Source organism: Pagrus pagrus (genome assembly GCF_965226575.1).
Source record: "Pagrus pagrus genome assembly, chromosome: 15".
Classification (NCBI taxonomy): domain Eukaryota; kingdom Metazoa; phylum Chordata; class Actinopteri; order Spariformes; family Sparidae; genus Pagrus; species Pagrus pagrus.
This window is the reverse complement of record NC_140199.1, coordinates 20,865,161-20,882,776: the sequence shown is the minus strand read 5'-3', so window position 1 is coordinate 20,882,776 and position 17,616 is coordinate 20,865,161. Positions and strand designations below refer to the sequence as shown.

The following is a 17,616-nucleotide window of genomic DNA, read 5'->3' as shown; positions in this document are numbered from 1 at the left end:
TTGAAGCCTGAAGTAGGTGTTTTATTTTTAATCCAATAGTGCCAATTATTTGTGGCTCAGAACTGTATCAAGTTTTCTCAGCGGTATTCAAAAGACTGTCAAGCAGAAAGATGGGAATGTGAGGCGGAGGCTCATAGAATTACCTTAATGGTGTTGGCATAAACAACAAAACAAGTGCTCAATGAAATCTCTGTAGTGTTGAACCTTTTATGTCAATGCATGAGTCAGGATACTTGAGGTAAAGACATAAAAATTGTTTGACTGGTATGTTGCTACTTTTCATTGAAGACATCTGCGCTGCGTGGGTGTGAAAGACTGGTCTCTCCTTCTTTATCACACAAACTATCGCGGAATGTTTTTCAGCACAATACGCACGTCAGCGCTGTTACCAGACAACTTTTTGCAAGGACTATCACTAAAGATTGTTCAAGAATTCATGGGCCACTGGGGTCTCCTGTGCTCTATTATTCATAGTCTACTTTACCACCAGCAGTTCTGGCCTGTATTTCAAATGTCTGGCTGAGCAGAGGTAGAAATGAAACAGTAGAAATTGTTGTTTCTGTTCAAAACCGCAGAATCAAAGACACTTACAGGGATTTGATTACATCCAATCAGAGCTGTGCCTCCAGTAATGGGGTAATTATGTTCAGTGGTGGTGATTATATCTACTTGAAAATTAAAATCATTTGATTGTCTTTGTCTCTCGTGATCAGAATTGGGAAATGTGCAACAATGACAGTACAAGCAGAAGGTTTTTCACACTCTGATGTAGTTTTAAAGAAGTGAATCCTGACCGCGAACAAGGCATTCAAATGTTATAATGTTCCAGCTTTAGATGAAACATTTCATGCTAATTTTGCAGTCAGTTTGGCAAAGTTTAGCTGAGATGTCTGATTCTGTCCCTAGATAAACCCGTGCAGCACATGCAGTTCCAGCAATGAGGATGAGTGGAGCTCTACCTTGTATGATTGGGGTAGTCTCGCCCATAGGTCCCAGGTCCGTGGTCCCCTCGCTGCATTGCGTCTGCATTCTGTGAGCTCCTGACTGCGGACAGCAGCACAAGTACGCCGGCTGTTTTTTTGAAGACAGGTTTTGCATCAATCAATGACCGGCCACAGCTCGCAAGTCCTCACACTGAGGGTGGGGACCTGTGCTTACTCGAGCAAAAAAAGTCTGAGTCTGGTCATCAATAAGCGGGTCAACACCCCCCATCGACAGTCTCAGGGAGCGGAGGATCGGGTTCATCTTGCATAATGCACCTCTCAACTTCACAGCTCAGCCAAAGCCAAATCAATTCTGACTGTTCGACCTTCTGCTTTGCCAAAACTAAAATAATGTGTACGCCTCTCCTGTGAGACACAGCCCATAAATATCTGAACAGCTGATATAAAAGGAGTGCTGACATATTCACTGCCATCCAGAACACCATCTTCAACTCCAGCAGTCCTCTAATAGGATTTAATTGGTGCCCCAATCTACAGGGCACTGCGCTCCTTTCTAAATATGGATCAGAGATGAAGTGGGAGCCAAGGCTCAAGGCCAAGAAAGATAAGATGAACGGTGTGAGAATGATCCAAATGTTGCTTCACACACACATGCAGTGGAGCTTAATTGTGGGCCATGGGCCAAAAGCGAACACCTTTTGTCTTGTATCGTATTGTATTTTTAAGATGGAAAATGGTAAGAGCTTTTGATTGAGTCACTGATTGATAAAAATGTCAATCCCATATAAAAAACATTCAATAGCATTTTTTTTCTTCCCAAGCAACATTTGCCAGGCCAACCTGAACCTTAAGGTGGGCCAACTTTGCGCAGCCCCACTCAAATCCAAGCTTCTGTTTATCAATTTTACAAGAATTTCATTATATGTGCATATTTTGGTTATTTAAAGGTGCAATATGTAAGAGTATGAATTGGCCAGCTGTCAAATTCACAGTCAAAACAAACAGGGTGCAACATATCACCAGAGTAACTGCTGACAGTAGGCGCTATTAGCTTGTTAGCTCGTTAGCTCGGTTAGCCGTGCAACTAGAGGTCCAGACTGGGAGCTCGGAGCAGCAGGGGAGTGTTTACAACGTTTTTTTACATAACCAGTATAGAAATGCTGGACTGGGACAGGTTGGGGCTAACTGGTTAGCATGCTAACTTCCATAGGATGTATATCTCTGCAACACATTTCATAGACATCCCAATGTCAAAAGTGTTATTGCTTCACACTCATCACTATCTACTACTCACTCACTATCATTTTGGAATGTTTTCAACTCAGCTCAAATTCTTACGTATTGCACCTTTAATGTCCATTATTAACCACAATGTTTATAATAGAAAAACACATAAGTGTGCCAATAAGCTGTGAAAGTGTGACCAGGATGCTGAAACTGAAGCTACAAAATTGAATTCATCCATTGTTAATGTATGTATTTGCACCTCTGCTTTTTCCACCGTGACAGGATGAAATGTCATCTGGGAAACGAGGCATGTTTCTCAAGGGAGCATGACCTTTAGTACTGGGAGATAAAAAAGAAAATCTAGCCATTATGTATTCAGCTTTTCTCTCAACATACAGTACGACGGCCCATATACATCCAGGACATGGGGAGATTTCAAAGTGAGAGGCCTCCAGGTTGATACTATCTGACAGACCAGGATCAAGATTTCACTCCCCTTCATCATAACCTCGCCTTTATCTCTCCTCTGCTACATCAAAAACTTGAACCCCTCAGTCAGAAACAAAAACCGGCATGTCGTACACCTCCCTCCAATCTCTCAGACAATTCCATTATTTCTCTCATCCTCTCGTGTCCAGTTTCATACAATTTAGTAAAGCATGATGTAAATCCTCTCGCTTCGCACCATCAATATTTAACGCACCTCTCAGCCTGGAAACAGTGTGACAGACCCCTGCTGATTGGCCGTTGCAGGAAGAGAAGTGAAACTATGAACCAGTAAAAAAAGCCACATTCATCACTGTGTTAACTTAAAGGTTATGTAAACATTTAAATTGCCGTTAGTCAACATTAAATTGGTGCATTTTGCATTTTCATATGCCAAAATGAGGAGCAATGTATTGTTAGAATCCACAGAATCACATCTGTTCCTCTGTGGCAGAAGATGTTATTTGTCGAAATGTTATTTCAGCCAGGAGGAAACATAACCTTCATGGAACGGGCTCCTGTAGTCTCAGAGGCCTCTGAGATTTCTTTAGGGTATATTTGTTATTCAGCTGCCATTATTGGTAAGGTTGACACACAGCTGGAGAGTGGCCAGAATCTCTGTGGATGAGAGGGCCCGCTGATGCTATTATGTGTCAGCATCGTGAACCAGTTAGCTGCCGAGGCGAGCAGCTCCAGTGGGGGGAGAAGACTGGCATCTTCTGTCTTCTTTTCTGGCTAGCCGTAACTGCCCCGATTTCCATACTTAGATAATCCTTTTTTAGTTTTGCTGACAAATGAAAACAAAACAAAACATATGAATAAAGCACTGTGTGTCCATGCATAGTTCCCTCTCTGCTGTGCTGCTATTAATATCAAAAGACACCTCTGAAATAGCAGGAAAATGGCACTTCAGAGGATCTTCTGGATCTTCTTATCTCTATATAAGGAGAAGACTTTTTATGCTGAAAACAAACTCTCTTTGTTTTCATGACTGAATAAACTGAATAAACAAACTGACCTTAAAGGACAACACAGTTTCATACTGTTTTACTTTGTTTATATGTGGCGGACCCTGCCACCTCTCTAGCTTCAAACAGTGTTCTTATTTTTCGATTCATAATTTTATATCATTTAGTCATTAATATTGTAAATATTGCAATTCTGACTTTAAATTATTCCTCCAAAACTACATAGTGCCCCTTTAACACATACATGATACACTCTGCTCTGCCATTATATAAATGTAATCAGTGATTGAAGTGGAGTCCCTCTCACCTCTTCTGACCATCATTCACATTCATATTGTTATAAATAGAAGGTCTTTTATGCAATGTGCAGCTCTTTATCTCTTTCCTGCCACATCAAGCTATTCATCCTTTGTGAAGGAATAAAGAAAATCACTCCACTGTTCTTCACACGTAAATCCTCCTGCTCTTTGTGTCTTAGACAACATGCACCTCTCCCGCCGTAAATGTCTGCTTTGCATTTTAGTTGCACATTCTGGCCAAAAGGGATTTGGAGTAATTGGTCACCCCATGTTGGCAAGGGAGAACTCCCGGAGTCCTGAAGGAAGAAACAAGTGTTTGCTTCTTTTGAATATTTATAACCAATTATTTTCGTTGAGTTGTGAGGTGTGAAGGCTCGGCGACGACGAGATCTCCCAAATCAGACCACTACGTGACCTGGCAATTAAACTTGTCAGTATTGTTCTTTCATGTGCTTGTGTTTTGAGGCAAACTGTGGTCAAAGGCACATTTGTATTTGCCTTTTGTTGTCCAATTAGTGGCCACATCATTTCCCCATTCTCGCTCAGCTGTGTAACATACTCAGATCTGATTAACCCAAACGTCAAGGCAGAAAAACGTGCAACGTGCTGCTGCATTCCCGAGAGTCCACCAGTTATGGGTGTTGTCAGAAGTCTGAACTCAACAGCACAACACCGTTGTGTTTTGTTTTCCTGTTGCTCTTTTTGTGCATTCATGTTTATTACCCAAGCACCTAAAGATGTGCGTGTGCCTTCTGTGTATGAAACATGAGAACACACTGCAGAGATGGAGGTTTTACTGCAGGATGGCCATGCCAATGGCTGCAGCATCCATTCGCCCCTCCTTTTCTTCCCGTCCTGTCAGTTTGTCTCACCTCTTACACATTCAAGACAGAGATAACTAGGACAGTGTGTGTGTTTCCTGCTGTTTGCTTTGTGAATGTCTGTACATATATACATTTATGTTAAGAAAACAGGCACAAACACAACCTAAAATGCAAGATTCTACATCTCATTTTAGTCATTTGTTGGGTGCATTACACAGTAAATCCACATTATCATTTACAAAATATAATCACCACTCGCTTTACTCCGGTAAAAAGAACGCATTGTGTTTGCAGTAGCAAATGCGAGCAGTTAGGAGAGTTGGCAGTGGGGAATGTTTGTGCTCGAGGCCTCCTGCATTCCCATAGTCCCAGTGTGTGTGTGTTTCAGGATATAAATAGAGCAGCTCCACCACCAGAAAGCTGTGCTATAGGGTAGATGTCAGTCGTCGCCTCAGCTCAGCCCGACCCACCCCTTGTCCCGGATGACCCCAGAGTCTCTGGACCACTGATGCATGAGGAGCCGAAGTTGCAACGATGGACTTGCTGTAAAACCTGACGGATGAAATGTCGAGCATTACACAATGGTCTCCTGGGCCATTCTGCAGTGTGTGGTACTCCTGGGGTGTGCTGGAGTGAGTGTCTTGCATTATTTGCACACTAATGCAAGTATCCAGATACCCTAAAGAATAGCTTTAGGTTCATTGTAATCATGGATTCTCAATTTGAACACGGAGAAAAGAATAATTCCTGTTGCAGGATTAAGGCTGTGTTTTTTTTTTTTTATCTTCACAGCTCAGGCTCAGGTAGTTTCCGGTGTGCATATGAATGAAGCTAAAAGATCAAACAGCAATATTAATGACGAGGAGCAGTGAGCACATTTCAGTCAGGTTTGTAGAGGCGGGCCTTTGGGGGATAGTCCTGTTCTGCCCAGATGCACTCCTGACTGACAGCCTCTGACAATTGTGCTGTATGTATGAGTATGTATGCGAGTCAAAATGAAAAGTAAATAAAGCAGAGGAACTGTGGGGATTAGATATGACATCTCAATGTTTAGCTGTGCTTGAGCTGGTTTGTGCCAACGTCGGAAGGTATTTTGTTGGAGTCTCTGGAGATACAAAGTCATTTTGTCAACAGATTTTGCTGGTGCATGCAAAACATTTCATTTCTGGGAAAAGGATGCTCCCTCCCCTCCAATCTTTTTGTTTGTTTTTTGCTTGTGAACAGGCATGTAGTTCACTCATAGACCCTGGAACTCACAAAGTCACAGAGGTGGCAGATTCACCTCAAGGGGGCACTGTCAGACATGCCAACCTGCGCCACCTGCTGCAAAGGAAAGCAAGCAGCAGCAGACTGCACATGCGAGTGTAGAAAAAGAAAATGCCACCGTCTACAGGGCATTTATGTAATTGCTGTAATAATTTCCAGCTGCCAAATGCAGGCAATCAATAATTAAGCTTAATTTTTCAATAGCTACGGTTCATATGTTTGGTTATATTTATATTTTATATTTAAACCTGAAAGAAATTATACAATTTGCTCAGAGGCTGGGAACCACTGCTATGAATGAATAATAAGAGTGTGAATTAGTGATAAGTGTATTTAAGTGCGCCAAAAGTGCTGTTGTGTTGCTTTTGCTAGTTTCTCAATACTCCTTGAGCCTTTTCAAACGAGAATGCATAATGTTGTTTTGATGTATCACATGCATTTACATGAAAAATTATGTGTGAATGCAATTCGTGAACGTGAAGGTTGTCTATTTGTCTGGTTTGATTATACTTTTGTTTTTCATGAAGCTTACAATGTGTTTCACGCAGAAACAGAAGGGCTGTGAATGAATGTAAATATTTAGATTTTTTTAAATGTAAAAGTGCAGTCAAACGGTATTAAACAAACATACTGTAAGCAGTTGTCTGTGACTATTTGCAGTGCATAAATTGAATGATGGCGGGGAGTCGGCTGCATATGGCGCTCAGCTGTTCTGTTGTTGTGTTTAAATCCCTTTTCTCTAATAGGTTTTTCTGAGCTTTAACTCCCCGAAATGCACAGTACTTAATATCAATTCAAGCAGATTACAAGCATTAAAGAAGGGATTCTGGTTTGATTACAGTGATTTGTCATTATGTACATGAACGAACACAATTGCTGTTCCGTCCTGATTCTGAACATGGTGGATTTGTACTGTATCAAACAGGCTGACACCCAACATTCATTGTGCACCCACAGGTAATTGTGTTCACACAATGTGCATCCAATAAATACTTTGCCAGGAGCTCCTTCCCCTCATCTTTATTCAGGTAGTTAAACTTGAAAACATGGATGTAGGCTAAGCGGCTCTGCTCTGAGAGGTGCCTGCGTGTCAGAGGTAATTACACTTCTGTTCAATAAAGAACAAACAAAAGTGTTGCTCTTCTTTCTGCACCCCAGACCCAATTAAATTCACCCTCCTCAGAGAGACATAAGCTGCCCGTGGCCATAGAATAGCATATATTCTGTAGCACTGGGGTGAATGCTGTGGTTTAGGGAATACTGACAAATGTTATACTCATTTTATTCTGATTAGTTTGTAAAGTTAAGGTCACACTGCAAATTTTAGAGAGCTTTGTTGGTCTTCAGAGGATCTTATCATGATTCAGTGTCTTTTCACAGCTAACAACGTCCTCTCTTTTATGAAGTGCCACATATAATGAGTCTGATGTGCAAATCATTGCATTTTACGTCCCTCTCTTTCACCTCCAACTTTAATTACAGCTCTCCTGTGACAGAGACAAAGGTGAGCCAAACATCTGAGTCCACACTCCCTATTTTATATTCACAGATGGGACAAATGATTAAAACAGTACCTCTTTAAATATGCTACCCAAGACTCTACAGATAATCACCTTTATTTCGATTTGCTCTGCTCTTCCGAGTGGTTTCGAGTGTTCAAAAGCCTGGCAATTGTGCACAACTCTCACCCTTAGGTGCATTTGTTTGAAGTACACTCTTATGGTAAATATGTTATATAATCGCACGTGTTTCAGAGCGCAATACCCATAAGCTTTTACACTTTTTGTAAGAGGGATTTAACAAGAGTCAGATTAAGTATTTATAAACCACCAACTTTATTTAAGACACAATGATGTTTTACAGTTCATGGATTCACTGCTTCTGCTAAAATGAATTTCACATAAAACCTCTGTACTCCACGTCAGTCCTGTATTACAATATTGGAATCGTAACACTTAAATACTGGACAGTGCATGTGAATCCACAGTACGCATCAACAACGCCAACTGAAGAGATATGTACAGAAACCAATGATTCCAATTATTCCAGTCGAGTTTCTTTTGTAGGCATAAATAAATAATGTCAGTGTGCTTCCGTTTGACACAATGTTAACTCCCTGAACAGAACTACTTCACCCCGGCAGCTCGTACCTTCAAGACAAACTGTATGTGCATGACAAATACTGCCAAGAGCAGTCAGGCTGAAGGGCCGAAGCCTTGACATCAATCTATTCAATATAGCTACCAAACATGGAACATCTCACAGTAAAAGAGAAACCCCAACCCTGACAAAATTCAAGTTCTCCCTTTTGTGCAGCAGACGAAATGAACAATGCTTCACAGTTTACATGAAGGCCTAGGCTGGTGGAAAAAGAAACATGAAATACAACCTCACTGATCGATAAAATACAATAATAAAGATCAGTGAGTAAGACATCAGATAATGACACTGTCAAAGCTCATTTTGCAAGCGGTCATGACACCTTGCCACAGCTCACCTAAACTAACAGAGCCAGCAGAGCAGCAAGGAGTATTGCCGCACTCTCACTGTAGCAAACGGCATAAAAAACATTACATTCAAGACTTCATAAAGGCTGCGACTGTGTCTTGATGCATGATGTAGCGGAGAAATATGAAGTAAGAACTTTGTACTAAAGGTAAATATGACATACAAGCCTGCACCGTAGCAGTTTGCTACACTGTACGTGTGGGTTGCGCCAAAAACAGAATATAAGTGGACAGATAATGTGTATGTAATGAGTAAGTCTGTCATAACATTTTCGCTCCAGATACAAATACTTTAAAAAAATACGCAGAGGAGTGCTTTATCGTACAAACTTGCAAGTGTATATCCACTGGTTTAAGTTCCAATCATGGACAGTTATCCTTGGTTTTTGAGCAGATTAAAAACGTGGTAGACAATCAGAACTGGGAAGTTTTAGTTGCACTCCTGCTGCTGTTGAAGTTTTCCTCATGTACCGATTCTAGTACAGAATTAATCTCATTATTTACTAACAAAATTTTGTAAACCTTCCTCATGTCATATTGAAAAATATACATTTGTACATTCAAATGATGAAAATACAGTAAAGTAGCTTCTGTTCCAACATCTCGCTCTTTTCTTGCCTAGAGCAAAATTCAAGCCGTTTTTTCCACTATAAATATCTCCTGTTTTGACGGATTAAATCTTTGGAGCCATGTCCCTTTCTCTCTGTACTGCTGCCTGGCTCCAGTACATGTGCAAACTGAGCCCTGTTTATCAACAGTGTAATGCAACGGACCAGCGGGCCCTCAGTGTGTGGTTCCCTTTTAAGCTAGGCTTACCTCACTTCCCTTTTCACACAGTTCAGCACACATTAAGTCATTCAGACACATCTATAAGTTATAGTGCTTCTTATCACACATGGACGACTTTGAAATACCACTGCAACATGTTCAGAAAATACACAGACAAATACTTTCCCTCACTATGAAATGTGACAATGTGGAGTGCAACCAGAACAGTTAACAGCTTCGTAAAGATGAGCCAAACATATATCAAGACATAGACTAGAAGTAAACAGTTTCCTATTGGCAGTTTCTGCAAAAACACCTATTGTTCCAGACTTCCAGTCACACTTTCAGGATACCTCCTCCTGACCTCAGGCCACTTATTGTTCATAAGATGTATTGTTTCTTCTTTCAGATGCTTTGTTCAGGAACTGAAAACTGAAACGTTTCTTTCAGTCAACCATGTGACCCACATTATGCAACCAAAATGAAAATTAAATACTCGAGTCGTCTTTATGTCTTGGCTACACGTTGGCTCATCTTTAAAAGGTGTGTTAATCCTAGATGTCTCTATACTGTACAACCTAAAACATTTACCTGATTATGTACATTACACGGACCTGTCAAGCATCTCTATTTATAAGATACATACATATTTATGTTGCTATTTTGTGACTGACTACAGACAATTGTTCTATGTTTCAGCTAGATTTAAGAGACCAATTTCTTTCTAAAATGTTCCTAATATGCAATAAATAGTTGAGCTCTTAAAGGAGCTTAGCTCCTGTGAGTCATAAATACAGCAGAAGGCTTTTCTTTATCACTGCATGTGTCTTTATCATCACTGTTAAAATATTAGTTTTTTCCCTTATTAATACACATAAATTTAATCTCTGCTGCATACCACTATAATATCAGTACTGAGGGTTGTAAAGGAGATTGTATGCTTGATCTGAATAGTCTCACCTACTTTTATGACTAAAATTTGCAGAATGCCTACAACTGAGTTACTCATTCTATCTAGTTATAGTCTTGTGTGCATTACCCCCTACTCTCACATTATCATCCTTCAGCAGATGCTTGCTCTGTCGATGTTTACTGGATCATGGGATCGTCGTTTGGAGAGCCCAGAGTCGAAACACTAACAAACGGATGGGTTTTGTCGTCATTCTGGGCTCTTTTGCACACAGTAGTGAAGGACAAGTGATCATGCTCCAAGATGGCGAGGCGGTCCTGCGGCTTCTCCTTCTTCAGGTAGAACATCTTCCTCAGCTGCTTCAGCTGCTGCAGCTCGCAGAAGGTCTCCAGCACCACCAGCATGACTATCAGGCCCAGGATCAGGTAGACTGAGGAGACAAACACACAGGCAAGGAAAGGGGTTATAAGAAGTATGAGTGATTAGCTGCAGTGAGTGGTGCTGTTACATATCAGCATCATCATAAACAAGTGACCACGCTTCTTCAACCCTGTCAAGGAATCACTTTAACATTCATCTCTAAGTAAACACAAGCAATGTATTTCTTCCCTATTGTCCCATAACCTGTTGTTTATATGAACTGTCACAAGAGGGCAGTGGAGCGTGTGCTTTGTTGAAGGGTGTGATTCTTCAGAAGGAGAAAACAGTTTCAGATGATGGCGGAAATCCCCCCGAAAGGGTTCGTTGGTCGGTGCCGGCGGCAAAAACTCTCAGTGACTGACTTTCACTTCATTGCTTCACTTTCACTTTTCAACATATTTGGCATTTAATATGAAAAACCCTGTGAAAACCCCCCAGAAACAAAAAATATGTGTGCAGACCAGCTTCGGACTACAGAAGCTGCAATACAACTACTGTTTTAGCATCATTACCATTAATACTTTTAATAGCAGGATTATTGCACCATTAAATATTGTTAATTGTTTGTGGCTGACTGTTCATTTCTTCTCTTTCACTGCCCCAGAGTTACACAGATAGTGCTGATGTCACTTCCGATTACAGAAGTGTCATTTTTCTTGGAGGAAGCTGTACAAATCTGTCTGGTGTTATTTGTGCATACAAACGCACTCTGTCAGAGCCTCCTCTCCTCCTACAGACTGACACATTGTGCCTACAGAATGACGTCTCTCTGGCTGGTGCGTACCACACGCCCACACGCATGCTGGTGACAGCTCACTAGAGTAGCGTTTGGCATTCATGCACACCCGCGGCATGAATTTGGCTTTTTGCTTTTTTAATTCAAGTTGCTGTTGGCTCGATATTTCTCCAGCAATGCACTGTGTCAGATTAATAGGCCTTTAAACACGTAGGAAATACATTAGGATTTGTCATTTGGATTTGTCAGCAGCGTCCAGCAGCTTAAAAATATTCGAAGTATGCAAAAGCCACCCAAACTGCTACACCTGCAACTGAACCCTCTGCATTTTTAAGATGTGTGCAGTAAAAAGGTTTCCAGGAAATATATACATATCATGAGTCATGTTCTTAACCCTTTAGTGTCAATAGTAAGAGTGTTATTAAACAGTTTCTTGTTTGTAGCAGTAAGTTTGGAATAGCAGTCTATTTTTAAAATCTATAGTGATGATTCTAACTGTATCTGTCAGGGCAGTAAAACTATAAATCACATCTGCTCTGGTCTGTAATCAACCCAAGCTGGACTATAAATTAAAGCACAATGACTGATTTTGTCATGTGTGTATAAAGCCGAGATAAAACAACCACTGCCATATATATTGCAAAATAGATTAAAGGCATTAACAGGTCAAAAATTGACCCAGCTGATTCTGTCACACCTGGGAAGGTGAAAGGTCTCCATCATAAAACCTGCTACATATACGTGCAGTAAATCATTACATATAGCCTGAGACATGGGGACTATTTACAAAACTGAGACTATCACCATACTAAATGTTACACAGTGTGGCACATATACCGGATTTCATAGTTTTATTGCTTTACAGCTCAAATAATAAAGAGTGTTGTTCTTCCAGTGCAAACAATGCAAGCAGTAATATCCTCTTTGCAACAGGAAGTACAGGAGGTTATGAGAAACAGAGGCACTGACATTAACACTGCTCTGTTACATAACATCTTTTGGCTGCTGTAATTCGATGATATGCTGTTCACAGTGCTTCACATTACCATAACAGCACCTCAATAATAATGAAAAGACCATTTAAAGCTCCCACCACCTTGCCATAGAAATAACTCCAAATAGGAAGAATCATCAGCACTCACCGGTGATGCCCACTTTGTAGAGCTCCCTGAACTTCTGATTCACAGCCTCTCCAGGTACGTAGTCTCCTAGACCGATGGTGCTGAGGGAAATGAAGCAGAAGTAGAAGGACTCCAGGAAGTTCCAGTTCTCCTCCAGCGCGGAGAAGATGGCAGCGGGGATGAGGAAGAAGCACGAGACGGCCAACGTGGCGAGCAGAGTGGCGTGAACGATGGCCACCAGTGGCTTGGAGAAGCCCCAGTGCCTGTGGATGTACATGATGGGCCTCCGCGTGCTGAACACCATGATCCTTTGCACCACAGCGGTAAGGAAGAGGAGTGTGAAGGGGATACCGATCACCGAGTAGATGATGCAGAAGGCCTTCCCGCCGTCTGACAGGGGTGCTGTGTGACCATATCCTGCAGAACAACAAACAGGACAGAAAAAAGTTTAACTTACAATTAAGAAAGCTGCTGCTGGAAAAAAAATGACATGAGAGCAATACATTTTCTATTAAATGTTATTCAACCATCTCACACACAGTAGAACAGAATTGTGGTGACTATTACTTTAGAAAAGGGGTAAATAACTGTATCTTATGGAGATACTGTAAATGTTTTTATGGACATTAAACTTCATGGAACCAAAATGTAGTTAGATCTTGGAAAGGATGTGTCAGCCCAGTGCTTAGTTTGTGGTGCTTAAACAAAGTCACGTAGTTCAAGTGTTGAATATTTAAAGGTGAAATCTGACTTAGCCCTACCATTTTGCCTTTGGGTATTTTACATCAGAAGCAAAAAGTACTTTGTAAAGAAAAAAAATTCTGGCAAATATTACTATGGTATAATATAATATTATTATTATCATGACTTGGGATATTTGCACCTAATGGCACACAACACTGTCATTACATCTTTACTAAAATTAGGTTAAATTAGCTCTTTATTGCAGCCCTTTTTGGGACAAAACTAAAAAGCACTGATAATTGATTTTGTCAATGTGGACCTTCATACTGTTCTTGAATATGTGTACACATTTGCACTTGGTCTTAGTCAAAGGTTTTTGTAATTCAGCCTGTTTCTGTCTTATTTAACTTTATTTAAACATGGAAGATTAGGTTGGATGAGCATACATGCTCTTACAAAAGACACGCCTGAGCACAGTTTCACTGATTAAAAAAATTAAAGGAACAGACAAAGTAATTTATGTTCCATTAATGGGTCAAAAGAAAAGTAATACAAGACTTGTTAAACAGAAGAAAAGACAATAATCTAGCTGCAGGCTCAATTAAAGCCATTACATGTATATTGAGGGTGGTAACTGACAAAAGTCTTGCAGTTTTGTTCAAGTGAATGAGTCATTGCCGTGAAAACATAACATAGTTGCGTGAAGTGGCCCTAACTAGAGTGTTAAAAATACCACTGCCGTGTGAAACTCCAAAACAATTCACTTATAACTTCTGCTTGATATTTATTAAATACCATACAACTACTTCTGCTTAGAAAAAGGTCAATGCATGGCTACACACCGGTGAGAATTAAAGGTTATGCCATTATGATGGTGCTGTATCTTGTAACAGGTCTTTCATAACTGCTGGGTAATAAAGGTATTAGAAAAGAAAACCAACAACCCTCAGCAGGTGTTTTGTTTATCATTAATAGCTGGGAAATGAGGATCACACTAATTCTGAGAGTGAGATTTTGAGACTGAAAATAGCAAATGACGAAGAGTCAGGGCTATATCTGATCTAGATGTCTGTCAAGTCTCTGTTGCAGCAACAGAAGAGGAGTTTTATGCAGCTGGGAACACGGTATCTGCGCAATCAGCCATGTTGAAATCTCACAGATAAAAGCTGCCATGTGGTCAGACTAAAGTTCTAAAGGTATCCTGACTGACGTGCATCTACAAGCGATATTGCTATGTGAGATGCTAGATAACAGAAGGTGACTCTATGCATTGTGTCGTGCAAAAGCTGTCCGACCGCCCTAAGAAAAGATACACAAACTATTTGTTTAAAGGGTTTACATATATTGGAATATTTGATAGCCTAGGGGGGGAAGAAGGATGATGTTGATCTCGACACTGGCTCAGGTGTCTGTGCTACTGAGCCTGACACTTCCGCTTCTGACCTGAAAACAGAAGTATACTGTACACTTTGGAAGAGGGCCGCTGCTTTACAGTACAGGCAGTGTTCACTGTGCCAACATATGCAAGAGTGAATATAGCTTTAGCTTCTGTACCAGAGTAGAACACAAATAGGAATAAAGGGTAAATGCATCCAAACTTGCATATTTTTACATTTGAGGTTGAAGCTTGAAACAGTTTCATGGTCTGATTGAAATAAGTAGTATTGCAATGTGATGATATCATATGATCATATTTTTCTTTTCTAAATCACATTTTTGTCTTCCACTACCTGCCTAGTTACATCAGTAGGGTAGGCCATAGGTTGTTGTGGCCTAGTAGCAGCTCAGGTACCCTGCAAGTCAGACAAAAGGATGCTGTTTTTCAGAATAAAGGAGCACATGAGGAAACATGAGCCCACTTAAGACTAATTCTGGTTGGAAATACATATAAATACATTAGATATGCATGGCTGCGCACCTGGTGGTCTGCAGCATCACCTACACTGTTCAGCCGGACTCTTACCTGTGGTGGACAGGACGGTGCTGGCGAAAAACAGCGCAGAGGTGAAGTCCCAGTTCCAGTTCGCCGAGGCGTTGTTGAGGATGGAAACCCCATAATTACTGGCCTCCAGGGCTTTTTTTAGAAAGCGTTCGAGCCGCTCCTCCGACAGACACTCATTTTCCTGGAGAAACTGCTTTTTGATGGCCCTCAGCTCCTGACGCAGGAGGTCTTCATAAGGCAGCTCGACCGACGAAAACACAACAGCGCCGAATACGAGATAAAGCAGGTACCCCAACACCAGAGATGCAAAATACCACGTCGATTTGTGACTCTGTATCAACCGCACACACGAATTGCTGGCTAGAGACTGGAGCATTTTCAAGATCACCTCGGTGATACGTTACTGGCTGTATGAAGATAATAATAAACTACCGTTAATCACTGAGCCGTCTCACGTGTTGTGCTGCCGAAATATATCCTTTTCAGAGGGATGTTGTTAAAGACAAAGCTCAAGTGAAGACTCGCTTCCCCCTCCGCGAAACCTGCTGTGGCACTTGAGGCGTTCAAGTGTACTCGGAAATATCAGAACTATACGATGAGACGAACAGTATTTTGACTATGGGAGCTGACTTCCTTTCATGTGATACGCTTCTCGTGAAGTGTGGCCATCGAGTTCGTAATGTGAGACAAATACAGATGTAAGAAGACTTATTAGATAAATAAAAGTAATAGCAGTAAAGCAATAAAGCAATAAAAGAATTTGAAGCATGTGATAACTTATTTCAACTACGCTACTTATTCTCTGCAGCTATTTTAGGCCTCAAATAGCAAATTATGCCCTGATTCGTAAAAACGATACAACTGCATCACATTTCTCAGTCTACCATTTCCATATTGATTTAATTCCAGAGAAAAACACCCAGTAAAGGGCTGCCGAATCTGTAGTTTTTATTTTTCCGAGCTTCATGCGACACGGAAAGGCATCAGGTGATGTGGTGGCGGCGACAAAGGCCTGTGACGTCAGACTGTCTCTCCTCCCAGGTAGTCGGGTGTGTTTCGATGCCTTTCAGTTTCAATTGACCATCGGAAACGTCGACAGCTATTGTCACTGTCGCCCTGCGTGTTTCATTCATAAGAAAAGGGAAGATCACGCGATGAACAAACAAACAAAGAACTGGCTATAAATCAGGTGGAGTGCAGATAAATTTAAGGCGTGTGGAGACAGGTTTGACAGCAGATGAAAGACGCCTGAATAAAAAAAAATCATTAATGAAAATAGTTTTCAAAATGGTTAATGAAATAGTCTCACTCCTGTGTACGAAAGCCGATTCCCGCCAGTTAAAGAAAAAAAGATAGAAATTAGCTTGATATAAAATATTCCCTTGGTAAGTCTTGTTTATGAGATTAAAAACTTTAAGTTGTGAGCTAAAAAGTCATAATAATGAGGTGAAACGAGGCATAACTATGAGATAAAGGTCTTAATTATGAGAAAAAAACTCATTATTATGAGATGAAAAAGTCAAAAATCACGAGATAGAACGTCAAAATTGAAAGAATTGTGTAATAGAAAGTCCAGATAAAAAGTCATAATGATGTGATGAAAAGTCTTAATCATTATATTAAAAAGTAGAAATTATGAGATAAAAATGATCAGTCTTTGTTATCAAATTATCATCTCACATTATGATCGCTACATTTTGACTTATTGACTTGTGAATTATAACTTTTTTCACACAATTTCGACTTTTTTATGTGACTTACTGTGGGATTCTTTTTTTTAACAAGACTAAGTTTTCATCTAGTTTTTCGTCTTTAACCTACAGAAATGGGCTTCTATACCTTTGGGATCCTGTGATCATAGTAGTCACTACAAATATAGCGCTTTGTATTAACTTCAGGTAATAGAGGCAGCTTTGATGGGTGATTCATGAATTTTTATCTTAGGCGATTTACTTGTAGGCTTTGTGGTATTTTCCTCCATGAATAGTTAGTCCAGAATGCAGTGTCAGTGTGTTAGTATTTTAAAAAGTCATAAAAGTTAAAATACCTCTCTAAATAATGTCTGCAATTATTTTGAAATAGTTTCTCGGGAGTGTTTCTTGGTGCTGTTTATTTATTAGGCTAAAGCAAACTTCAGTGAGTCATTTTGTTATTCCTATATGACACATCTCTTTGCCTACGAACAAATAGGCTACAGTTTTATTAGTAGTCATTAGCATGTAGGAATAACAAAATGACTCACTGAAGTTTGCTTTAGCCTAATAAATAAACAGCATCAAGAAATACTCCCGAGCTTCTTTGGAAGTAACAGTTGATAAAGGCTTGACAAACAGATTTCCTCTTGTTCTTGTGTGACATTTCTACATACTTTGAACTATAGTATTCCTGAGTCACACGATCTTTAGTAGATGCTGTGACAGTAGCTCTTGTCTTGCAAAGACAGGATGTGTCTGATAATCAGAAACTGCTATAGATGATCAGACAGTGTGCGGGAGATGAGTGGGAAGTTGCAGC

General features: G+C 40.4%; 1 protein-coding gene across 1 annotated transcript; it reads right to left on the bottom strand.

The window, feature by feature from the left end:
- Positions 1 to 7,825: 7,825 nt before the first annotated feature.
- kcnk1b (potassium channel, subfamily K, member 1b) lies at positions 7,826 to 15,663 on the bottom strand. The gene is made up of 3 exons (XM_084374727.1): positions 15,124 to 15,663; positions 12,498 to 12,893; positions 7,826 to 10,629 (listed from the first exon to the last, which is right to left on the bottom strand). The coding sequence occupies exons 1-3, from the start codon at positions 15,476 to 15,478 to the stop codon at positions 10,379 to 10,381; spliced, it is 1,002 nt and encodes a 333-aa protein (XP_084230853.1). The 5' UTR covers positions 15,479 to 15,663; the 3' UTR covers positions 7,826 to 10,378.
- Between the last annotated feature and the right edge of the window lie 1,953 nt (positions 15,664 to 17,616).